Here is a 26,966-nt window from a genome sequence, read left to right as displayed (position 1 = left end):
TAATATAACTACTACTACTACTATACTAACAGAATATAACTATATATATATATGTATATAGTTATTGCGAAGAGCAAAATCGATGTAAAGGTGAGCGTGAACACAAACTTAAGTCTTCAATGCTGTTTTAAGACTTTTTTATTAGTTCAGAAATGAAGGGCCTTTGCACCTCAAGGCAAACATAAATTAAAATCTTCCATGTTTCGTTGTCTGTTGTGTAATATTTGATGGTTATGTCCACATTATGATTCGCTTAACAGTAAATTATTCTTGAAATTTTTAAAAATATTGTATACTCACTTTTTCTTTTTGTTTTCAGGTTACAAAATAAAAGCATGTAATTTGTTTATAAATCTATATAAACTTATGTTCATCGTTTTATTTTTGTATGTATTATGTAATCAAAACTTTCTATACTTTGATTTATAAATTATCTCAAAAATTAAAAGCAAAACATACATAAGAAATGAAAATAATAAGCAAAAATAGTAAAGAGCAAATAAAATAAAATTAAGGAAAGAATACAAGCCTTTGGAAATGCACAAATGTTTAAAGTACACATAGTATAAAAAATTACTCTGTTCATACATTGTAAATAAAACGTATACAATTTACCGCTATAAATGGAGTTATCTATATATATATAGGTATATATATATATATAAATATATATAAGTATATATATATATAAAAATATATATAAGTATATATAATTATATTTATATAAATATAAGTATATAAATATATAAATATATATTTATATATATGGATGTTATTTCGTATAGTATTGTTATTGTAAAGTCATTAAATGCTAATGTTGGTCTGAAATTCTCACGGTAGTTTCTGAGAGTAACTAGACTGTGGCATTTAAGACGCCAGCTCGAGCCCAATCAGGAAAACTGGTCAAATTAGGATAAACTACCAAACCCCACGTTTGACAGAATATAAACAATACAATCATTGTCATAATGGTTGGACCTATACCAGCAATGGCCTAACAAAAAAAAAAAAAACATTTAATACAAATACTCATGAAAATATTTGTAAAAATTACTACAACTCACCATATCCTTTGTACGTATATTAGCATATCCAGCCACTAAAGCATTGGGCGGTGTACTCACAGGTAAGTGGAATGCCATACTGCACGCCAGACCGGCCGGCAGTATTAAATACAAAGGGTGTATTTCGATGGCAATAGACTAAAAAAGAAAAATTAAAGATTTCTAAAAAAATCAATTTATATGCGAAATAAAAATATTTACCATTTCGGCCAAAACAGGAACAATAATATTGGCTATTGCTACATTAGAGCTGAATGCAGTTAGGAATACCGCGACAATGATAACAACAAATAATAATACCGCGGGTGGCAAAGATTTTAAGCCGACCAAACCGTTGCCGATTAAAGTCGCCATACCGCTGACTTTACTGCCTTCGGCTAATGCGAAACCACCACCCAATAAAAAGATTAAACCCCAGGGAACCTTGGATTGTATAAATTTCCAAGTAATTAAAGATGGTGTAGTAGTTGTGGGTAAAGGCCCGCTCCCAAAACAGTAACGCATAAAAGCATAATTCGCGGGCAATATGAAACACATGACGACTACAAATATTGTAGGCATAGAGTTACGTATGTCTCTATAATTTTATATAAAGATAGAAAATTGTCAAATTTGAGAACTATCCGATTTTTCACTTACTTGGCATTTAACCAATCAGCCCAGCCTGGAAAAATACCTGGTTTGCGTGTAAAATACATGACGACCATTATAATGAACAAGATCATCACCTGAATTTCGTGAGCGCTCATGGGCCCAAGCTCTTTGTAACGTTGATCAATTACTTTACGAGCGACTTCAGCGCCTTCTTTACCCATTTTTACTTCTTCCGCTTCTTTACTTTTAGGACGGAATAATCCCATGTAATGGTATTGCAACCAGAGGAAAGTTAGACCAGTATAAACCAGCATAGCTGGTACCGAGTAAAACATAAAAGTTGGAAAATCTAAAGTCTCCGTAGATGTAGGAAAACGACTTTCATAGATGCCCTTAAATGTGAGATTAGTAGCAGTACCAATTATAGTACCACAACCGCCTAAAGACGATGCGTAGGCAATGCCTAAGAAATAGCATAAAGTCACCTTGGAAGGATAAGGCGTTCTAGAAAATTTGCTTAGAAAAGTTATTCACTTATAAACACTTTTTCATTAACTTACTCATCTTCACCACTTTTCTTATTATTTCCCACTATTTGATATTCGGGTTCTCGGGTCATCTTACATAATCCTTGTTGTTGTAATTCCTCGAGAACAGCCTGTATTATGGGACACATCATTGCTGTGCATGCAGCATTTGAGATCCACATAGATAGAAACATAGTAACAAATATTAGCCCGAAATGTAATCTGTAATGACAAAAAAAAAATTTTGAAACGTGATATAAAAATTTTAAATATTTCATGTATGGGATTATCTTAAACAAGCAAATCAATCATATCAAAATTAATGCATTCGATTTCAAATACAAAAATAGTCAAAAACATATTCACCTTAGTGTGAAGGTTTTTTTAGATAACAAGTTATATAATTTGTACATAATTCGATTAAGAATGTCGGAGATCTATGGCATCTTTTTTGAATCTATCTATCTAGCGGACTATAATAAAACCAATTGGCAAAACCATCGACATTTTCTTAACAATGCCTTTAAATGATGGCAACAAAGATATGTTACCTTAATATACACAACAGGGGGTGAAGACAATTGCATTAATTTATTAACTATGAAGGTAAGAAACGCTATACGAAGCTCGATGCTTACAAAAAGTTTCCTAAGAATAATTTCTTTAGACTTTCCAACTGCATACTAACTTTAATTAGAATCAGAAATTTTGATCGAAGACAAAGCCGATATCAGCTATGCAAATACGCTGAATTATGCGCCCCTAGTTAAGAACACATTATGGGATCGAAGAGCGAGTCATTTTAGAAGGTAGGCAAATTTCTGCATAAAAAATGCAACGTCATTCCGTTACTTTTCTGTTAGGTATTGAGATAGTAGTATATTTCCTTTATGTAGTGATAGGAGAGTGACAAGCTTTTACAGAGGGACTTGTAGAACATTATAAAGTTTGCTGGGTTTCTTTTTATTTATTTAAACATCATATCTCTATTGTTGTATTATTCTCATTGTGGGATAGCAACTTCTATTATTTCCTCACCTTACCATAAACTTTTCTTTATTATCTACTTGGAAAAATGGTAAATTAAATATATAGCGTCAAAGAAAAAATGGTTGGTGGATAGTCACGGACAAAGTATGGAAGTTCGCCCGCAAAAGAATCGTTAAACGGTGCAGAGCAATTCCTCCCTTGTGTACTCCTCCCGCTAATGCTTCAAATGTTTAAAAAAATCTGGTTTGATTAATTCATACTCCCCCAAATGATGAAATATTTAGCGAGTCCGCTTTTAACTGCTAAGTGAATACTACTAAGTGAATATGATCTGATGTACTCATTAACAAAATAGTTGTTATTTTAACAAAACAGCTTTTGTTTTGTTAATGACCTTTACGCCTAAAATAAAACGAACGAGCATTTATTCTAATCAATTATTAACAACAATGCGTCTACACTGCGACCATCAAATCAATTAGGTAATGCAATTAACCCGATGAAACAACAATTGCGCTAGAACATATAAAGTTAAGTATCTCTATGACTACTTGCCTATCTATAAGTTAATGATTTCGGGGCATGTGAAATAATAACTTGGCTGCTAAAATAAATTGAAACAAGCAGATCTAGATATAGTAGAGCAGAAGGAAAAAGAATATGCATATACAGATATATATTGCTATGAAATTCGCTTTTCTAATACGCAGTCCGTGTCAGTGGATCGTGAATATTTGGTTCAAGCCAAATACACTTCCAAGTTCTTTTATTTACCATAAATGTAGGATTATTCACAATTAATTTTTGGCAATACTTTCGACTGCTCTACTCGAAATTCTTTTTCTACCCACTCTCCCTTCCACAAATATAGTATGTATATAAATCTTCACTAGCATATTACTAGTACCTAATTTTATAGCTTCATTTTTAACCCGTTAACCTGCTTATTTGGTATCCGTTTTCCTCGGCCGGTAGTTGCACGACGCGCTGCGAATATGCATTTGGTTTTTTCCTCTTCAGGGATTTTATTACTTAACTGGAACGAACTGAATTTGGGATTTGCGTAACGATATATATTGCTACGAAATTACCGTAATTGATGATTTGAGTTTTCATGAAAATTAGTCGATTTTCTAAGAAAGAACATCCTAAAGAAAGGGGAAAACTAAGTACACTTTTATTGCGTCTTAACTGCATCACGCAGACTGGCGACTGGCGAAAAGGTTAATAAGAATTGGCAGAAATTTAGCAGAATAACGGGTTAATGGATTAAAAATGTCCCGATTAAATTAGGTACTGACAACTTATTTATAGCAGAGTACATAAGTAGAATATTTGCGGATGATAAAGGCATTCGAAAAGTGAGTCGGGAGACTCGAGTCAAGAGAGTTGAATTGGAATATTTAACCGGACAAGAGCAGAACGAGAGGTAAAGCGTTGAAAATATAAGTTCCTGTAAATAATTTGTAAATAGATCTTGTAATTTTGCAAATAAAACGTTATACTATCTTCGAAATCACAATTTAATGGTATGACCTTCATTTCAAAAAGAGTTAAATAAATAACGTAAAATCATAAAAAAACGGTCTACGTTACAATATAATCGAATACCTTAGTAGCTGTATAAACATATACATACATTAATGAAAAAAATTAACGTTAATTAGAATTTGAAATATTTAAACATCATTTACATATGTTCAATAGCTAGGTTATGGAAAAAGAGTATTTTTAGGTTATTTAAGCAATAGAGAAAAGATAAATATTCATACTATTTAAAAATTCACATAAATTAAATTGAAATACATATTTCAATTGAACTGTTTACGCTGCAAAAGAATGAAATAAGGAAAGCTTTATATTCTTTGCCTACCTTCGGGGACTGCAGCCTACAATTTGTATAACGCGCAAAGCTAAACGTTTGTGTAAATTACAATATTCAATAGCCAAGGCGACCATAATGCCACCCATGAACATGACTAGAGTGTCTTTAAAATATAAACGACACGTTTGATCGGAACTCTATGTAAATAATAAAAAAATAAAATAAAAGAAGAAAATAATTAATATTGAAAAGCATGAAAAGCAATAAATTCGCAAATATGCATACCATTATGCCCATTACCGGGAACGCAACAATGGGTATCATTGAGGTAACATAGAGAGGCAGGGCTTCGGTTACCCAAAATATTGCCATAACTATAAGCAGGTACATACAACGATATTCCTAAAGGTTGCAAAAAATGACAAGCTTCTTAGTATTCATACACGCTACAGTAACTTACAGTTCAGTTCAATTATTTTACATATTGAAGTCCTTTTCTTCACATATTAAAGTAATTTGTAGTTTCAAAATTATTATTATAGATGAGTTATTTTTGTTTTTTTTTTTTTTTTTTTTTATCGAAAATTCATTCATAGCTTTTTCGTGATATTTTCTTTTAAAACTAAGCAAAATGTACAGGAAGAAAATGACCGCATAAAACACTTACAGGTGAATTATGTATTAACATCACAGGTAAGCATATAAGAGGTACCAGAAACACGACAAGACCCTTCCAATGATTGGCAATAAAAGTTTTTGTACGTTCGCCACATGTCATTGGCGTTTTTTCCCCGCTTGTCTCTCTATTGAAAAAAAAGGAAAAGCAGATATATTTATTCTCATATGATGTAAGAAATTCGAGGTAAAAACAAATATCGAAACTTACATTTCCATGTCGACTATACTATAAGGTCCTAAAAAGAGAGAGAAAAAAATGTGAAAGAAACAAGGATGAATTTTCATCAATAAAATGAACAAGACAATTTTAAAAACATTTATTCTTATCGAAATATTTTAAGAGGACACGCAACCTTACACACAAGAACACCTAGTTTCGCTCGATTTCATTTTTTCAGTTTGCATCGTGGACAGCAAAATTGCTTGCCATTTCGATAATATCGTAAGTTCGCATTCCGATTAGTGAATAAGTGAAAACTTTAAGAAAAAAAACTCAAATTATCATAAAAACTTCACAGTATTTCCATTCCGTTCTGCACAAAACAGAAAATATCGCATTGTCGTTAGACAAAGCAACGAACCCTGATCGTTTTTATATTGCATTTACGAAATCATTTGCATAAATATAAGATTGCCGTTCTTGCAAAAACAAAAGGCGAAAGACTTTTCGGGTGCGATCTTGTTTCAGTGCTTCACTGTTTTGAACCTATCGAGGTAAATAAGTTTTTTTATTGGAAACTCATTTGTCGTTAGATTTTTTATTGCGCTTTTAGTGCGCCTTTGCCACTGCAACTACTGCAACCAACAATGTTTAGTTGATTGATACTTAGTTCGCATCCGATATCTTTCTTGAGCTCAACTTATTCTTCAACAATTGAAGCTGTATTGTAACAGTAAATGACAATCGAAACTGAAAGTGGGCCTAACTTTCCGTAAAAAAAAAAGAAAAAAAATAAAATAAAAATAAATTGAATCGAATTGTATTGAATTGCGGGAACTACGATCGAGTATTGAACTTTAGCCTTAAATGCCGTCCCGTTCGTTTGCCTTAGTGGCTTGAAAAACTCAACATATGCATGCATTCGCATGCAATTCTCTTGCGGGTTTTAATTGAAAATTTTCTTTAATTGATTTGCACTTGTTATCATACATTTGAATTCCTATATAAATTCATACGTATGTTGATTTATGACTTAAATAGAATCAACAAAAAATACATTGAGTCGTACGTAAGAAAAATTTATTCTGTTAAGGAATACGTTTCCTTTTCAATGCTTGATAAACAGTTTCGTCTATGCTTTAATTCAAAATGAAGTCGATTTCACAATCGATACCGTTATGGATTAATTCAAAATTTTTGTTTATATAATTTCTTACTTATCCTCACAATAATCTATCGTAGTCTTCAGCAAAGCGTGTGGGCAGGTTGCAGTAATAGTTCTTCATCAAACGAAGCTTGTATTTCGTTGTTTCGATAATGGGTTAGAACGAATCACTGGATATTCACCACTTTTACCGAAGTCAGAGGAAAGAAGATAATAATCGCTGAGAATAAGGTCTGAAAAATACGTAGGTAGGTAAGGCAGCAATTTTAACTCCAACTCACGCAATTTTGCAAGTGCACGGTATCAGTAGCTCGTTGATGTTTCTGTTCCAGAGTAACAGCCATTTGATTCCAAAGCGCAAAGTGTTGAATCCACTGCCTATCCTTGTTTTTTGGGCTGTCAAATTCTATCAGCAACCTTTGGCAATGCATCGAGAAATATTTTGAGAATAATTTTGATATTTCCTATTGCAACCGCTTCTTTTGAGCGTCCACATCGTTCAGCGTCACCGATGAAATCAGTACACCACTGACAAATTGTTGTTTTCGACAGAGAAAACTTGCCAGCAACACTGAGGTTGCTGGATATTCTTTCCATCACACACATGAATTTGCGAATATTCTACGGTAGTGAAAATAACAAAAGTAAAGTCACGAAAACCAAAAACGAGGTAACTCGTAAACAAAGCGTCGACATGACACTAAATTTCGACAGGTTGCGATCTTGTTTTGGAATTAACGTGTAGTAACTCCGGGAATCATTGACGGACGTATTAATTGAGTTGACGAGCATCTGCGATGATTCTTAAGTTGATATTTGGGGAGATTTTACATAAATATTCGCCTGGAGTACCGCGTCGGTAATAATATATGATGCAACTTTCATTTTTATATCACTTGTCCATAGAGACCCTCTGTCTTTCTTTGCGTTAAGGACTCGTGAGCATTATGCTTTTCTCTCTCTAAATTCTTTTATTTGATACCCATATCGCTGGTACTATTAAGAAACAATTAATTGTGGTATCTACCATATTCATTTTAGAGTTAACCCGTTTTCAGGCGGATACTATCTCTTCGCTTGAGGAATGTGCAAAATAGTTTTAAGCAATCTATTTTGTTTGCCGCCTTACGATAAATAAGTATAAAATATGAAAAAAGTGAAAATATTAAAATTTAATCATTTGTAATCTTATGTAGGCATGGCCGATTTTTTTTTTCACTTTTTTGCACGTAAAGACTACAGTGTTTCGTAAAGTAGACATGGAAAATTTCCGAGTAATGAGCAAAAAGCCAAAAATTTTGCTTAAAAAATCGAGGATGCGTTCAGTTTACGCTCTACCGCGCGCTTCTGCTCTGACCAATGCGGTGCAGAAACTTCTAATGTTGCTACTAAAATTGACGTCGATATCTTAATTTTTGCGACCAGGGGAGTGCCATGAACACACACCACACAGACGGACAGACCTGACTTACATCAACTTAGAAATTCACGCTGATTAAAAAAACAATAGGAGTATACCCCAATCATCTTACAATGGTGGGTATAAAAATCATTGTTAAAACTTCCCAAAAGTCCCATAGCAGATGTGGAATTGAAGTTGAATATAAATGATATGAGACTTTGATTAAAGCTAAAAGTTAAAATGTCTTTGCTTAGCATTATGAACATAGCAAATATGCCATAAGATGGACATGGATATATCGCCGGAGAGATCTCGGGGAAATGCTGAATTCACAAATAATGCTTTTTAGTTAATTGAAAAGTTATTCAAAGTGTTGCTAACTAATTTGCAGGTTATCGATAGCGTTAATATTTCATGAATGTAATAATGTAAATATTTTATACGTATTTCACTTTTAAATGGCGTTTCCGAACGCACACATTGAGTGATGATGTCGACAACAAAGTGATGATAAGCAGTCAATAAAATTATTCTGAAGGCACAGAAATGTACGTAATAAATCATCAACGTCGTCACCTCGTCCCTCATACTCTTAACATAATCATTTGAACTATTTGCATTTCATATTTCAATGGTGCGAACAATGGGGTCAATATATTTATGAATAATTTATTTAAATAAAGCTTCATTGTTGTTTTAAGATTAATAATAATAAGTTAGTTTTGTTTTGTTTTTTATTTACTTATTTATTTATTTATTTATTTTTTATTTTTTTTTGGTTATTTCGTACGGAAAACAAGACAGGGAACGAACAGCTTTATTATATTAAAACTCAGTACTGTCTTTTTTTCATTTTTCGTATTACACTGCCTCTGATAAATACGAAGTAGAGGAATATTAAATCCTCCGGCAATGTGGGTAAATCATATTTAATTTTAATAGCGGCATCCTTTTTTCTGCCTCTCTCTTGCACTCTCTCTCTCTCTCTCTCTTTATTTGCGATAATTTCACTTTTCTGCCGTTACAGAGCATATTGTTGTTTTGCCTTCCCCACAAAGTATATAAAACGCTTTTAATTTAATTTACAATAACTGGCCGCCATAATGCGGAAAGATCGGTCTGGTCTTGTTCGTTAACGGGTTACATGGCTTTCGAAGTTTTTTTTAATATAATAAAAAGTCTACTCTATGCACACTTTTAAGCATGTAAAATAGCAATACATTAAAATATTTGCCAAAAAGTTTATTCACAAAACTTAAAAAATTCAACTTTGAGGAGTGGTGAACAGAGATTTCTTAAAAAATGGACGCCTACTCGGTGGACATGATGATCCGTGATAACTTAAATTGAAACCAAGTAAAAAAATCATATATTTTCTATCCATAAGAGAGAACGAGTTTATTAATGTTAAATGAACGAGAAGGAGAAAAAGAAATGGAACTTGAGTTTAAAAATACATACAATAAATAAGGTGTACGTCTTACCAAAAAAGCAAGCAACCGTTCAAGCAGTAGTTAATCAATCGTATCTAGAAGATGTGTGCAAAATTTCAATAGAATCGGTGTATTCATTTCTGAGTAAGCGTGGTTACCGTGGTAATTCAAAAGTATAGTTTTGGAAGAAAACGCCCGCATGCGCTAGCTACGCCTGAAATATTCAATATTCTGATTGATTTGATGTAAGACTGCAAATACGGATTGCATCAGTTTTGTTTTCTAGCAAACCCATATTATTGTTATTTTGCTTTATTTGTAATTTTAGCAATTCATAAATATATATATATATATATTTGGTCAGTTATTCAGGATATGTTTTCTATACATGGAGATAATGTAGCGGCAGACAAGAAGGATTACAGATAGAGATGGGACGAAAGAGAGTAATCTTTGTGTGTATTCCAACTGAAGGTGAAAATATTTTCAATGGTGGGAAAGGCCCTTCGTTACAGGTAGATCGTTCAAAAGTCCGATTGAAAGGCAAAGAATCGCGATAAATTGAGTGGGAAAACACTAAATGACTTGATCGTAGTAGACGAGTCTCTTCTGCCCCTGCACAGCAGTCGTCATAGATGTTTTCTTATAATTTTTATAATTCTTAATGTCACGCCGTCATCTTATAAATTGTCACAGAAAACGGGAAGCTTTTGAAAGGAATTAGCGTCAATTGATATGCTTAAAGTGATTAAGCATCCAATACAGGTCAAGAATATACTTCTGAATATTATAAGCCGATTGAAGCGACGAAGCGATGAAGTCACATTCTAAATTTTTGCCTCAAGGGGATATACATGTAAATCGTAATTGTTCTATAGTTCAAACGTAAAAATTTATTTGTTTTGTGTTTGAAGAGAACGCACACGCAGTTGATAAGGCGATCGTAGAATATAAAAATTAAATAATACATTTAAAAATAAAAATGTTTGACGCGCGTGATTCGTTTAAAAAGAAATGCAAGCAGCACTCTTGAAATTCGATTCATTCCAGACAGTTGAAGTTATTGAGAATATTATGTGACGCCTGTTTTTTTTTTTTCTTTTGCTTTTTTAACGTATTATATTATATTAGTTTTCTGATATTTATGCAAGAAAATCAATAAAGACAATTAATGAAAAATCATTTAAAATTTTTGCAGCTGTGCCAGCTCATATGGCTGAATATTTTCACAATGTACAATCAACAACAATTCTTAGAAACGCGTAAGTTGAGATTGGGTGCATGTATAATTATAACAGTAGAAACTTTAAATTTGTTTAATAATTAAATTAAGAGAACCTTTTCTTTGCTTAAAGCGTTCAAAACTTTGATTTAATTACGATATACAAATTTTTCCATCACCCATAATATATATATCCCCATCAAAGAAAATATTCAAAAACCCCTAATGGCCTGCTGATATACGTAAGTACAAGTTTTAATTTCAAATCAAATGTGATAACTTACAGTGTGATTATTGTATATAAGTATATTTATTAAGTAAGCGTAAAAATCTGCATCCATTTTTATGCTTATACTTATCGAAATTATTAACATACACGAAATTTATTTATATTTTGTACGTAAGAGGTAAAAACGTGCAAATTTTATGTCTTTTGTGAAAAACACGAATATATCACAATCATATACAAATATATTGGTTGCGCTATACGACGAGAATGCTATAAGCAAAACAGTGGATCGAAAACTTTTTTCGAAATTTCATTGAAAAAATATTGCACTCCAATCTACCCTTCAAACCATTCGGCTAACTACTGTTTATTGCTTTATTTTGTAACACACTTATAAATAAATTCACCGGGTAATTAGGCCATATGCTCTCGATATTTAGTGGGAAAATTGAGTTAAGATATTAATAGAATAATTTTAGTGAATTACGAACACCACTGCAACTGTGCAGTGCAATAATGATTTTAGTGGTAAATCAATTATATAGAGAAAAGAGATTCATTTAAGATCATATGTGATTCTATTACGATTTCATTGTAATAGGAACATCTTCATGTTTCAGTCCTTGAATGGTAGTGTGGCCAAATGTTGAAGTAAGCTCTTAGTTTAGCTGGCATTACGCATTGGCTTCTTGTAAATTTTTGACAGTATATCTATTTCGCAAAGCCTAGATATCCGCGATCTGATATTGCGGCTTTTGTCCCTTTTCCTGCCGCACGTTGTGCACCACTTTTATTTAACATAAATATGTAAGTCAAAAAAGAGACCAGAACACGGCAGCTGAAAGCAAGTAGACACGCGTGTCGTTGAGAAGCTAATTATTTCGGTAGTAATAGGAGCGTTCCAATGTCTATCCCACAGAATATCACAGACGCTTACACTGAGAAATAGACGTGCCAAGACCCAAAACAGATGTAAGGACGAAACTTATTAACGCGGTGATCTTATGCCCTGAGCCACCCCCTAGACACTGCCCTACCTATTATGTCCTTCAGCCCATGGTTTTATATGGGTTTTGTTGCCTTTGTATATATGTGAGTTGAATAGTTATGACTTTAGTAAAACACAGTGTACTTTATCGGCATATTCGTTTCGAGTCAACCTATACAGCTCTCGGTTTCACTGTTCTAATTATTATTATTATTATTATGTATATGTACCATATTCTATATTGATTAAATTCACATATCCGAAAATTATCGGCTTCACTATTTCAGCATACTCAATTGTATTGAAATTTACAGGGTTGAATACTGTAATATGAACTCACACTTTGAGTCACTAAATTATTATTATTAGAAACACCGTTAAAGGATGGAAAAAATATATTAACTTTGACAAAATGTTTGCAACACCCAGGACCAAGTTTCGAAAGTCCTATAAGGTATACATATTCTCGATCAGTAGTCAATTCAGAATTGAATTAAACATGTCCCTCGGTATGCGTGTGTTTATGTGTACGGTACACATTAAGATATTACGTATGGTTGCAAATTTAGTAAAAACATCGAAAGCCCTTGCCCACAGATTGATATGGAAAATGGCCAAAATCGGTTTAAGGACACGCATACACTACAAAATGAACTAAAAACACATCGGCGTTCAAAAGCGACAAAAGTTGGGTTTTTTCCCCGTCACTGTTAAACTACACGAGTTGCAACAAATCGCTCTGAGGGATTTAACGTCTGCACCTGGCTTGATGCCTTAATCAGACGAGTTGCTTACAACCATTGGCACTCAATTAAGTTGAGTGATCACTCCCCACGGGGAGAGACAATCCCCTAATAAGGGGGCCTCTCTTACCCTGAGGTTCGCAGATAGTTCATTGTGTATGGCCATATGAACCACCACTCTGGTAGATGGTGAGGCCTATCTTCACCTCCAAATTATTCCAATGGATATGGAATGGTGAAAACCACAGCCACCACGATACTCTCCAAAGGGCCGTACCGAAGCAGTCAGAGCTCGCAAGGATTGACTGATACATCATATCAATCCCCGCAAGCGGGCTCCTGATCCCCGTGGTGATTAAAAATTATCTACAACGCCTTTAGCCTTACTTTGCGCTTTGTATTACTAAGTAATACATCACTCTTGCTTTTGGACCCAACCACACAGTCCCGGTTAGCCAATTCCGAACTACCTTTCTTCAAGATATATAGTTATCGGGCGTATCATCCGGCATGACCAGATTTCCATGCTCTCACTAATTACTATATCGTAGCACTTATGCAAACCAGCTACCATTGAGTCTGGTTAGATTTTCCTTTATAGTAATAGCTTCTGAGAAGATATATAAAACTCTATCCCGGTGAACCCCTAAAATCATCTATCAGAAAACTCGTCGCCGAGTTATAATAGCCCAATGCCTTAAAATCTTCTTCGGCGCTCGGACCGTTTCCGGGGATCACCACTTGGAGGTGAGAGTTTCGGCACTTCTAATCAAAGCATAGTTTATCTCCCACGAGTTGCAACAATAAAAATTTTCTTTTCTTGCGTAACAATTTGATAAAAAATAAATATTGATATACATTGTAGGGACCAAAAAGGCTGCAACCAACCAATATTAGTGGTGTTTCTGCCGCATTCTTTATAGAATGCGGATAAAGAATTCAAAGAAAACGACGTAGATTTTGTATTACAGTTATATACTTTACTTGTTACTTATTATCCAACTTATGGACACCACAAATATTTCCAGATCTTTGAATAGCAGTGGTTATACAGATCTTCAAAAAATCCATTTTTCGTTGATGAGGTTGAAGACATCGCGAATATAGGTACAGTTCCGATTTGCCTTAACTCGTTACTTATCCGTCGCATAAAATATTATAATTATAGAAGACGTCTTGATTGTAATTTTGATTGAAATCTTGTAGTATTTCATCTCTCTCTCTCTCTCTCTCTCTCTCTCTTTCTTTCTCTGCCAGTCTTTTGCTCTGTATCTTACTTTCAGCGTCATTTAGTTAGTCATAACAAATCATTTGAATGTGCAGTTCGTCATAAGCTTTCATGTCAAGCAAATATGAGATTGAATCAAAACAAATTTATTGTAACGCAGCGGTAATTAAAATATCAATAGAAATGCACAATACATACGTCACTTATCTACTTGTGCGACTTAGGGGAAAGGAAAATTTAACAAGTCGTTATATGGAAAATGATTGTAGTTATCAAAATTTCGCGACAAAACTCGCTATGTAATTGTGTTTGGACATTCTAAATTACTATGAAATATTTGCCTTACCCGGAGCAATTTGTTGAACCCTTCCCTCTCCCATAAGCGTTTCCACGAAAACTGAATCAATATTTCAGGGTATAAATTTTATTGTAATAATAAATTCACAAAGAAGGCAAACTTGCTGAATTTGGACCACGTAGGCCTATTTTTTGGATACAACCGCATGTTAGGGTTCTCAGAAAATTTAAGTCCTTTTATGCAACAAGGGCTTAATAGTGAATGTTTTATGATGAAAATTTGTTCTTGTTTGTAATTTCGCATAAACATTAAGTGGACCAAATTTGAGGTAAATGGGTTTACTTCTTGGATCTTACGAATTGTAAGCCTTTTAGAAAAAGATTTAATTTTTAATATTTTGCGATGAAAATTAGCCTATAGTAACAGTTGAACAAAGAAATTAACGGCGGCGAATTTGGACCATATAAGTCTATTTTTTAGGCCCGAACAAACACAGTGATTATCTTGAAAATCAAGCCTTTATGTGGTGAGAAAGTCTAATCTCTAGTATTCTATGACGGAAACTAAAAAATATGAAAATTTTTCGGAAGTAACTGGAGTTTACAAAATTTGGATTATGTCATATTGTTAAGATGTTTTGGGTAAGTGGCTTTCGTGAAAAGTATACGTTTACAGGAAAATAATGTGTAATTTTTGGTATAACCGAAACCGAGTGCATAACTGTAATAGGCAACGGGGTGTAGGGTATCTAATGATCGGGATTGTCAGACTGTAACGTTGCTACTTGTTTTAAATGCAAACTTTTTTTAATAGTTCACGAAAGAGAAGATCGCTAACACAACGAAAAAGATATTATATTCGGTTTAAGACGAAGGTTCTAGCGTTAGTAATCTGCAGGCGATATTTTGTGTCGTATATGTTCAATCATATATATGTATATATATCAAATCCCGACATATGTATATCAGTTACTTTTTCTATATGAAAGCAGCTATGCTTATAATAGTTCGGATAAGCGTGCGCATGGAAAACATTCATCCGCTAAATACTTTTATTCGTTACCATAAATTCATGATTAATTGCGCTAATCCAAAACAATTATCGTTGATTTATCTATCTCTCACGTTTAGCTTTAATACCTACAGAATCCGTCGTACAATAATATTTTCTATGAAATTTTTTTATTAATAGTTTTGCGGAAGTAAATGGTCCTCCAATACGGAACTATTGTTTTTTTTATTTATTCTCGCCGCTGACAGCTTAAGCAATACTGAATTTCTCCTTCCGTTTGTAACAAACAATTCTATCTATTAGAGTTCTATAAAATATGTATATTATCTTGATCAGCATTGAATGAAAGAGTCCACGTCTATAACAATGCCCATAGTAAAGCACAGTGTTTAGGTTAACACCGAATAAAAATGCTTTATAGAACAAACTAAGACGCTGGCTACAAACCAGATAACCAAATAACATAGTTAACAAAGTATTTTGCAATAAACATACGTAGGAAACATATATATTATAGCTTCCGTTTTTCCTTTTTCTTACCAACTACTCAATGAAGGAGGTATATTCATTTTACCATACGTTTGCAGCACCCAGAAGGAAGCGGTAAAGATCTTGTAAAATGTACATATGAAATTCTGAATCGATCTAGGCATCTTTATCTACTTGCACAAATCAAGATGTTTGGGAAATACATTGGAAGTTCTTGATACCTACGCTTGCTTTGCAAATGGGCCAACTCGATCCGAGGACGCACTCTGAGAAAAACGCTGGTTTGCAGAGGCTTTCCCGCTATTCTACAACTACAACAGGCACAACGATGAAAAATTTGAATAGATATTTAATGGGTGCTCGGACGAAAACCCCAAAAATATACAATGCCAATCGAACATTATAGAAAAGCAATATTTCATTTTGTTCTAAAAATTTTTTTTAAAGAAAATATTGCTTTGCTTCCGTCTACAAAGTATTAAATGCGATTATAGTCTATAGCAACAGTTGTTTATAATAATTGAAACCAATTTATAGCAAGAACACAAACATTAAAAAAACAACGATAATATCTGAACACCTGCCTCTTAAAAGCGCTCGATATGCTATATAATATATGTGTTATTGATATTTAATGAAAATATTCAAAATAAAGATTGATTTTTGTTTGTCACTTGCCCTCCTTGGTTTAAAGGCGCTTAGCGACATGTTTTACGCTCCCTTCCGTCTCAGTAATAGATTTGTAAAATTTGATTTAGATTTTGCTTGCGCATAAGCATCGCTTGATAAAGCGGATATTGTAATGCTATCCTTCCGTTGATAAATTGTACATATTATAAATATTTCCGTAGCAAAATTCCACTGCACATTAGATTTACAATCGCTTCTCCCCTAAAAAGTCCTCTCTTATGATGACGTCAAATCAAACGAAAACCTTCCTTGGCTTCGGAATGTTTTTCGCGACTTTTAAAAGTCAGACATAACTTCAACACTGAGGATTTGTGACGGGAATGTAAATACAATTTCATGACATTTTTAAGATAGAATCCACTATGATAGCTTTAAGAAACACATATTTTTGAGAATTTTCCTTTTGATCGAAGACGAGGCAATAGAATAGTAATTCAGGAAATTTGTTCTTTATATATATTTAAAAAAAAAAAAAAGATGTTTTTAAAACACATTAAAAAACCCCTATACCCAATCCCGGGAGGTATCTTTTATTTCACCGCCCATCCAAGTTGAATATAATAAAAAAAATTCATTTAATCTACATACCTACGACTATAGAAGTGCTATGGAACTAACATCATGCAAAAGGTAAGCCAAGATCGGGAAAAACATGCCAAAGTCCTTCAAAGACTAAGGTGACGTTAACGGTTTTCTTCGATTGTCGTGGTGTCGTGTACTTGAATTTCGTGTACGGATGAATTTTTTTGTTCACAAAATATCAATCACTGGTTAAATTAATTGAATTAACGCTTATTCTTGGATTTCTCGGATGATTACCGGATTTTTATTAATTAATTAATAAAGAGGTCTATGTTTCGAATATAATGTGAATTATGTGAACATGTGAAAACGAGTGGTATATACAAACAATTCTCGGAATATGCAGAAAATATCAAAATAGAAAAGTTTCAGTTACAAATCAAAGTTCGCGATTGCCTTCCAACTTTACCATAAGACAGTAGTATCTTACATGGCATCAATCTGAACTCTGCCATAGCTAATGCCGCTTCACGATGTGCCACGATCTGTTCGCACATTATTTCCATATTCGTCCTGCCCTTTAATTCCCTTTTTTTCACTGCTTCAAAATAGATTCGATTTTGTTTCTTTTCAGCAGTCAGATGCTCCCCTAGAAATTTGCTCCATGAAATCTTTCGCTGTTTATTCATGTAGTAAGCAAATACCGAGCTTTGTTTCTGAAACATGCAACCTGTTCCAAATTGATTTCTATTCGATGCTTAGTTTCCCAGCGATATTCTAAGATAACAGACGCAACAAATTTTCGCAATTTTTTCAAGAATTGCTCAGACCTTATTAACGATTCGTTGGCCAGAGCGACGGGTATTACGAAACGAGCAAACCGTTTACGTGCTATTGATTTCGATAAAAAATCTTCACCTCCGACGCCACGAATATTTTCATAAGCCTGCAGACGCCTTATCTCTCTGGTTGAAATGCATGCATTATTGCGTAGCTTGATAAGGTTAGGACTAGCCTAAAGTTGCGCGACTCTGAAGCTTGTCCATCGTAGAAGAAGTTTCTCGCAATACCATAAAAAATTTTAATGATTAAAAAGACAACGCAAACACAACTCTTGTACTTCAATTTTTATTGACATTAAGTACACATTTTATGAATAAAAATCGATGTAAACAACAAACAGGTCTGTAACTAACGTAATAAGAGACTCTTTAACGAGAACTATTATAAGACATGACAATATAATTCTCTTATTCGTTTTATTTCTTCCCATTGTTTCCGTATTAGAGGACTAGCACGGCTAACACTATGAAATGAGAAAACAGGACCCGTGCTAAGCGACATCACACTCTAACTCAATGTTATTTATTTCTGAAAATTATTAGCACCAAATAGAAAATGCTAGACTTTATCAATCACAGAAGAGCCCTGTTACTAAAATAACATTTGAGAGCCGATAGCCTGTGTTGCTAGTGCTCAATGTCTCTTTTTTTTAGTCTAAGAATTCAATTCATTAGTTTAAAATTAAAATAATAATAATAATAACATTTGAATTATTGTTTATGTTAATTATGTATTAATGGTAATAAATGGCAGGGAATGACTTTCTTACTACGTATCAAAGGTTCAACCCAAAGACAAGGCAAGGCAACTTTTCTACTTATTTCTTTTCCCTTTTTTTTTTGTTTTTTTTTTTTGTTTTATATATGTATAAATATTTATGAACCTTTGAATATTTACATACATAATAAAAATATTAACCGGTTTTTAGTTAGAGACACAATTTTTATGAAGCTAATAATGATAAAACTCGCTGAAAAGCAAACCGGTGTTATTATCTTTCAGCTTAAGTTGCATCAGTTATAAATTCTAGCTATTACATAAGCGTTAAGAAGCCCGCAAAATTTTTTTTAATTTAAAATATAACTATATACATCAAATTTTTTTAAAAAAAAAAAAAAAAAAACAAGTATTCCAATGAAAAGTAAAACAGATGATTCAGTTTTCAATTTATTAAAAAGTAAAAACTTTTTTTAATTTATCTTCAGTCGACTTTAGTTTTTATTGTAATTTAATTAAGTTATAAACTTAATGAAAAGCTACCGTTCATTTTATAACCGTCGGTTATATGCATATAGATTACAAACGATTGTTGTTAATTATTTAAGGAGGTAAACTTACTCTCATCTCTGAGCTATCTTCAGTAGCAAGCAACCACACAACAATTTCGCATTTGTTTAGCGTTTATTTACATTAATATTAAGCCATTTATTCAACTAATTGTGAATTATGCTTTACACAAACATGTCATAATATGTGAAATCTTCTTGACTTGCTTCCTTATCTCTCTTTATCTCCCCCCTCTCTCTCCACTCGCTCCCTTCGCCGATTGTATGAATCGTACGTTGAACAAAATCACAAGTTGTCACAATAAGTTTTTCTCTCGGTACGATGTTAACTGGCAGTAATTGACAAATTAAATAAAACATTCCCCGAATATGATACTAATAACTATGATTCAATACATTAAAGCCTCGCTTTGCATCATTTTTATATTACTTTAGCAATGTTTCGAAAAGATTGTGCGCTTTTTTTTGAAATTATATCATATAATCAACTAAATAATAAATGAATTGATGAATGAATGAACTGAACATAGGAATATTACGGACTGATTACGGACACTAAGTGCGATCAAAACGATGTACACAGATGGACATAAAATAGGTGTGTGTCTCTCCCCAAAAATTTACAATAGGATTAATGCTAAGAGCCTGACTTAGCCATTCTATGACATTTATGCTCCTGAAATGACGTTTTCATGTTTTCTAAAGTTTCGACAGCAGTGGCATGTTTTCTTCAGGTTACGCTAGGGTTACAATTTCCAGCAAGTTTTTATATGCAAATCTATGTCTAGTGTTATCTATGAGATGTAACGGGCCGGCGTCCTCCCAAGAAACGCAGATTCAGACCATAAGATTTTCTCCACTACTTTTCACTGTTTTTTTTCTTCTCGCATCATTCCCAAATAAAATTTGTATTCATTTTGTCACTCCATAATATATTTCTCAACCTTTCCACAATTCCAATGAACTAAAGCAAAGTCTTTCCGCTTCTCCAAATCAGCTTTTCTGGGCAAAGCAAGTTTCCGAGCTATATTTCTTCATAGATTGGCACTTAAAAACGTACCAACGAGGAAGTCCCTCTAGGCTACCCGAAGGAATCTCGCTTTACTAAAATTATTATTACGATTATCGAAAGTAAGAGTAGTTTTTTTAATCGCTCCCCGTCTCTCAATACATTTTTAGCGACTCTAAACCGTTCATGACGAGGTTTTGTGTCCGACCAAGTCATACGGCAATAAATTTTTTACGGTTCTTCCTGATGTCGAAACTAATGAACTAGTCTCCTCTTTTCTTTGGATGTGCCTCTAATATTATTATAAAAATGACAAACACTGCGATTTATCTCTAAAATCCATTTTTACAGCAAAATATTACAAAACACTTTTCACTTCAATTTTGAAGACCACAGACCTATTTCACTGTCTAGATGAGAAAAAATTACTAAAATAAAATAAAAGCTCTCACGTAGGATACCCGGAATTTATTTTAAATAGTGTTGCGACACGTAAACACGTTTTGTAGGCTTGGCAGCAGCTATGTACACCTCACGCCTACTTTTCTGTCTGAACTTAATGCGGCAAGTGAGATCATAAATTTTAGCGAAACTGTATATCACGACTTTACATAATGCTGGATTATGATAGCGACTGACAAAGAACTCGTTTTATACTGCATCAATTGTACCAGCCGAACTTACCGACCGACTAATAAAACAGACGAACACCGCGTTACTTAACACGTTCGCGGACTTGAATAACATGAGTGCTACAACATTCAAATTTTAAGGACAATTGTTTTTCATCTAATATTATGTAACTCTGCGGGTTTTTAATTATTATAATTTGCCGAAGTATTGGTTAAATGATTCTCTAGGTTTTTCATATCATTTTTCTCTGAGTCCTTACAAATTTACTCAAAGCACTCGTTAAATTGGTAAATTTCTGTACATTAGAAAGAGAGCAGATTCTCTCATCGTCCCTTTTTCTCATATTTTCTCTTATATAAATGCTACAGCATTCATGTCATCCTGGCTGGAACATTTGATCTACATTATCGTAAATGCTATAGCATTCATTGCATATATCGATTAAATTATGGTCTTCTAAATATCCTTAGAGAATATATTCAACCAGATTTCGGATATCATAACTAACTTTAAAATAAATTGAATGTCCATGTTTGACTGTGTACTTACTATATATATTTTGTACGATCGAATGTTAATAAGAATCATTTTATCAGTAAGAATGTTTAGTTAAATTTCGGTATTGTAAGCGTAGAATGTTGTAAACTAACAAAGATGGCAGCAGACCTTGAAAAATAGCATGACAGTTAAAGTTAACTTTCATCCGAAAACTATCAAACATAACGTAATCAAAATGCTCATAAAGTCATAATAAAAAGAAATTATATATCATCATTGAATTTTACTTCACAAAAGCATTTTACGCAAAAAGATTTCCGCACTTAAGCTTCGCACCAAAATCTTTTTTTTTTTTGATTTACAGGTGCATCGTTTGGAAAAGTAAAGTAAATCGATTTTCCTTTCATTCGTCTTAGAAACATACGCCATGGTGTCGAACACCGAAAGCTTTAGATGCCGGCATAAATTTTAGCTGACATAAACTTCATAAGCGAATGAAAAATCTAGCAGTAAAAGAATGAGAAAACCGCCGCGGAATTATTTATATACATATATAATATGTCAACAATTATGTAAATCAGTTTCGGTTTCCGCCTTTTGGTATTAATCAGCAACGTAAACCATGGTTTCAATGTACTCCTATGTATCCATTTTTTTTTTTTAACGATTTCGTGGAGAAATTTTGCTAAATGTGTAAAGTTCGAAAATTGTTTCTAATTCAATTTAAGTGACGTTGCATGACAATAATTTTCAATATAGATATAATATATAATATATATATAAACGGAAACACTTAACACCTGGTTACATTACCAAACGGAGAAATAAAGGTTACAAAAAGCAAAAGGTTGTAAAAATGCCGTTAGAAGCAGTATCCCGTTTAAAACTAAAAATTCAAAAAAAAAAAAAACAAGAAAAAATAAAGCACGTCACATAAAGTTTTACAATTTGACGTTATCAGTTTCTCACTGTTTAAAGTCTATGTGACACTGCTATCAGTGATAAGAAATATCGATTATAAAAAGTGAAAAGTTATTTTATCGGTGCACAAAACGCTCTTTAAGCAACAACTAAATGATTACATTCTATAGAACCAAACATGAATCCATCCATAAGAGATAAGTCTAAATTATTCTAATTTTCTTTCCCAATTTATAGACTTTTATAAAAGGGCGCTACATATATCTTCAAATTACACACATAAGCGTATAAATTATTTTTATTTTGTTATGTTCTTTTAATGTTTGCTTTATATTGTCGCTGTGTTACTGTACTGTATTGCGTTTAGGTCGACAACCTTATCTATTGTTGGGTGATTTAATGAAACAGCTGAGCCAAACTGATAAATGAAACTGAATAGAAGCTGGCTGTTCTTCATAAATAGGGGAAAACAATAGAGCTTATATATATCTGACATGGCGACGGGTATTATTTTGTTTTTTATTAAAAACATTCGGAAATTTTTTGACAACAGCTATTAATATACATAGATAAGGTGCTGCCTAGATGCCTTGTACACTATATGCTGCTTTATTAGCTTAAGATTACTCTGAAATGATTTTATTAAATACAGTTATATTTCACATCTTTATCAGTCCGGCCGTGTGTTACGATAATGATTAAAAGCGTAAAAACTCTATCTGCGGTGAAATTTCACGCATTCATTCTTACTCGAAAATCTTGCACCGTATAGCGATCGTGTTATAATCCCGTCACAAACCCCTCAAGTCACGGCAAGAAATTTAAAATAAAGCCCGAAAATTTCAAACTCAAATTTTAATACCTACCCTCATTTCACTTTTAATTTTTTCTACTTTAGAAACGGCCTGAGAAGAAGGGCAAATTAGAAGAGAAACTCAAGTGACGTCTTAAATTTAAGGGTACTCATGAAACGCATATTTTCGGTCAATTGTTAATGCCATATTTTAAAAATGCGGCTCTGACTAAAGTCTTGAGTGATAATTCAAATGAATTTGTTACGTGTCATTTTAAAAAAGCAAACATCTTTTGCTCAGCAGTTTTTGGCACATTCAAAAAAAAGAAGTCGGTTTTTTCTTTCCTCTTGGAAAGCAAAAGCATGAAGATATTGAAAACAGATTTTGACGCTGGCGATATCCTATAATGAAAAATTCCTTACATGTGATGCAATACTTTGTAACATGTTTGTTTGAAAATTTTGATGGTGATGCACTAAAATGTGTTTGAAAACATCTGTTGTTAAAAAAGAAGCCGGCGAAGTATTGCAGGAGACATTTTGACCTGAAAATTTTCGGTATACTGCTAGAAAAGATAATTAAAATGACCAGAACCGACAATATATCTCATTTGAAACGTTTCACTATTTTTTTTTTTTTTTTAATTATTAACAGCATTTATTTTTCCGTTTTATTTATAAAAAAACACAAAAATAAACTAAATAAAAAATGCTTAAAAGGGAGCACATTTTAATATTGTTTATTTATTTTCAAAAAATATGCATCTTCTAATAATACTGAGCCTTGATATAAATGTATAATTAAATCAGTTTTCTCTGACATACGAAAATTATTAAACTATTTGTGGAAGTAAAAAAAGTTTTTTCTCCTTTTTTCTTGTGGGTATGTACGCAAAAAAACAATATCATGTATATTTACAATTTAATAAAATTTCATACATAAAAACGTATAGATTTAAAGGTCCTTTGGTCTTAAAAATGAGATTCTGTCTGTGCGTGCGTATCTCAACATTACACTTGACCTTGAGCAATGGGCAATTTAACTAAACAAAAAGGAAAATACAGAAAATTAGACGTTTTTTTCTTTTTCGCCAGACAATATAAGTGACCTACTTGAAAACAATTGAAACAAATATATACGCAGGCATTTACGTACACATCTCTGCATATGTAAATATGTAACAGAAAACACGCCATAAGCACATACATATGTAAATGAAACATATAAAAGAAATACAGCTGCGCTTCTTTCTTATCAAAACAAAAAAAAAAAAAAAAAAAAAGGTAATAAATGCGAAAGTAAACGACAACAAAATCGAAAAATAAAACAGAACTTGAACAAGTACTAGAATACGGTTTTTTGTCGAATCTCGAATTCGCTTCTTTTTTTTCTTTTTTGTCTAGAAAAAAGCGAATACTCCTTGCTTTGAAAACTGATTGCATTTTTCATGGTTTTGTTTCTTCACGATTTGTCGATTTTCAACATTTTGTCGTTTTTGTCACTTACTGCATTTTCATCCAGGAAATCTAGAGCCAAAAACGTACGAGTAGGAGCAGCACATAGTGCAAATCTCAAAAAACAAACTAGAGGAGTGAAATAGTAAAAGGGTAAAAAATTACCCATCCATAGTGCCATCCTATATAATAAGTAAAGTACTTTTGGAGATTTTTTCAGACAAGTTTTGCTGATACTAAACTTTGATAAGTAAATGACTTTTCTTTTTGTTCTCTAAGGTTTAATAAATATAGAACTTAGCAGGGCAAACAAAAATCGCGTATAAACATTTATTTAAATCATTTGAAAGTTCAAGGCAGATATTATCTGCCTACACTGTGGATATCCAAATTTAACGTCTATGCCATTCAAATAAAAATATGCTAAGTTTTGTAACACAAAACAAGGCAAATCGGAGACAACGTCATATGGCATATACAATATTTTTCTTGATCAAAACAATCGACCATATCTACCTGTTTGTTGAAATGACAATAAATACTTCAAAACTTTATCTCAAACTTCTCCAGTCAGTGTAGAATTCATCAATCACTTTATTCAAAATTAATAAAATGCTTTTATTACTTTTTTTGAAAATTGAGAATTCGAAAATGTTTTCGGAACCTTAAACTTGATCTTAAATTTTTCGCATTAGTCATCTCTTTCTTAATAATTTATTTAAGATTTACTCTGAAGCTTTGTGGGAGCGAATTCCAACACATTTATAAACCTAGCTTTTTTTTGGAATTTGTGCTTTTAGCTTTGCGATTTCGATTACATCACTATTAAACTGTTAACAGAATAGATGGGCGTGACTCTATTAATTCATAATCCCACTTCATTCAATTTCCAATTCCAAATCGGGAGTTTTTTTACTTCCACACTTATTTAGATACGGAACTCGCTATGGTTAATATATCGGTTTCTGAGGCTTGAGCTCTAAATTGCTGATCTAAATATATAAAGAATGTAAAATTAATTTACATCTTTTTTACACACCTATTATTAAATGTGAGGATTTATACGCCAACTCTTTAACTTCAAGAACAAAAAAAAATGAATAAAAAACCAAACAAACCAATAGTTAGGATAGGCATTGTATATACAGAAAATTACGCGGTAAGACAAGAGCAGACCTGAGATTTCCAACTGTCTATATTCCGCACGAAATAAAAAAATAAATGAAAGTGAGTGCGACTGCACGATACATTTAACATAAAAGAATTGTATTATTCTTCGAGAGAGGGCGAAATGATGTGTGCGTATGCATGGTGAGTTATATTTATATAAGGTGGATTACACACATGTATATGCACATATATATCATCGCGGACATAATACATAAATGCATATATATATGTATACGTATTTATTTTTTTGAAAGTTTTGCTATATTTTGAAAGTTTTGCTGGCTTTGCACGCCTCTATATATAAATTAAAATATTATTTTAAAGAGATATTTTCAACGAAAAAAACCGGTTTAAGAAAGTTTTCAATTTTTGTAAGTTTGCCGATATTTAATTTTTAAGCCAGTGCGTTGTAATTGTGTAATAAATTTATAATTAACTATTTATATAGACTAACATCTTTTTAACATTTGTCCAACTTAATCATAGAATCCTACACTTACTACTGTATCAATAAATATATTGCTAACGAAACGGAAAAAAAAATACACGTTAAAACATTTAAAGACAAAATCCGACAGTGGAAATGGTAAAAACGTGTTAACTAAATATGTTAGCTACATAACAATAACAATAAGGAACATTTTTAATATTTATGATAATTGTCACGTCATACTAACCAAAATGTACCCTGCAGTAAATATTTTGAATTATTTAATAAGCAAAATTCCACTTTTTACACCAGATTATTATTAGAATTTAATTTTGGAAAACATTAATTTTTACCCTTTGATGGGATGACTTCAGGCGCTCACCTGATTTGCTTTCTCAATTAAATGTATTTATTATATTTTCCTTTTTAATACTTCAAGGCACATTTAAGGATCTTTTCGGAATATTTTAGAGAATTGATAGTTTTCTAATTTTTTTTCTTGTTTTTGCTTATTGTAAACACAGATACAATGAAGGAATACACTATCTCGACATTGCTCTTATTAACGTATATTTATTTACACATCCTTATCGTCCAAAAAGAAAAATATATTTTAATCAAAGCTTTTCTTTTCCGATTTTAAATGTTACCAAGCCAACAACAAAAAGCA

The 26,966-nt window shown here is 32.5% G+C and overlaps 1 protein-coding gene across 5 annotated transcripts; it reads right to left on the bottom strand.

Moving 5' to 3' along the window:
* Nucleotides 1-733: 733 nt before the first annotated feature.
* LOC119637789 (protein I'm not dead yet-like) lies at nt 734-26,966 on the bottom strand. Of its 5 annotated transcripts, XM_038034084.1 has the most exons (11): nt 26,650-26,966; nt 26,544-26,554; nt 5,887-5,914; nt 5,668-5,803; nt 5,286-5,402; nt 5,049-5,197; nt 2,219-2,407; nt 1,704-2,162; nt 1,266-1,641; nt 1,065-1,202; nt 734-994 (listed from the first exon to the last, which is right to left on the bottom strand). In XM_038034084.1, the coding sequence occupies exons 3-11, from the start codon at nt 5,892-5,894 to the stop codon at nt 854-856; spliced, it is 1,713 nt and encodes a 570-aa protein (XP_037890012.1). In that variant the 5' UTR covers nt 5,895-5,914; nt 26,544-26,554; nt 26,650-26,966; the 3' UTR covers nt 734-853. The 5 variants fall into 5 exon arrangements, with proteins under 5 accessions (XP_037890012.1, XP_037890010.1, XP_037890011.1 ...); XM_038034082.1 differs by lacking the exon at nt 26,544-26,554; XM_038034083.1 differs by lacking the exon at nt 26,544-26,554 and having other exon boundaries at nt 26,679-26,966.

This window comes from Glossina fuscipes, unplaced genomic scaffold (assembly GCF_014805625.2).
Source record: "Glossina fuscipes isolate IAEA_lab_2018 unplaced genomic scaffold, Yale_Gfus_2 61, whole genome shotgun sequence".
NCBI lineage: Eukaryota > Metazoa > Arthropoda > Insecta > Diptera > Glossinidae > Glossina > Glossina fuscipes.
Note: the sequence above shows the minus strand (reverse complement) of the source record. Positions and strands in the feature narration are given on the sequence as shown.

What these genes read in the sequence shown, in the direction of transcription:
- LOC119637789 (XM_038034084.1), bottom strand. An exon ending in GCTGATTGGTTAAATGCCAA is followed by an intron (nt 1,642 to 1,703) that starts GTAAGTGAAAAA and finishes ATAAAATTATAG; the next exon opens with AGACATACGTAACTCTATGC. An exon ending in ATATACGTACAAAGGATATG is followed by an intron (nt 995 to 1,064) that starts GTGAGTTGTAGT and finishes TTTTTTTGTTAG; the next exon opens with GCCATTGCTGGTATAGGTCC.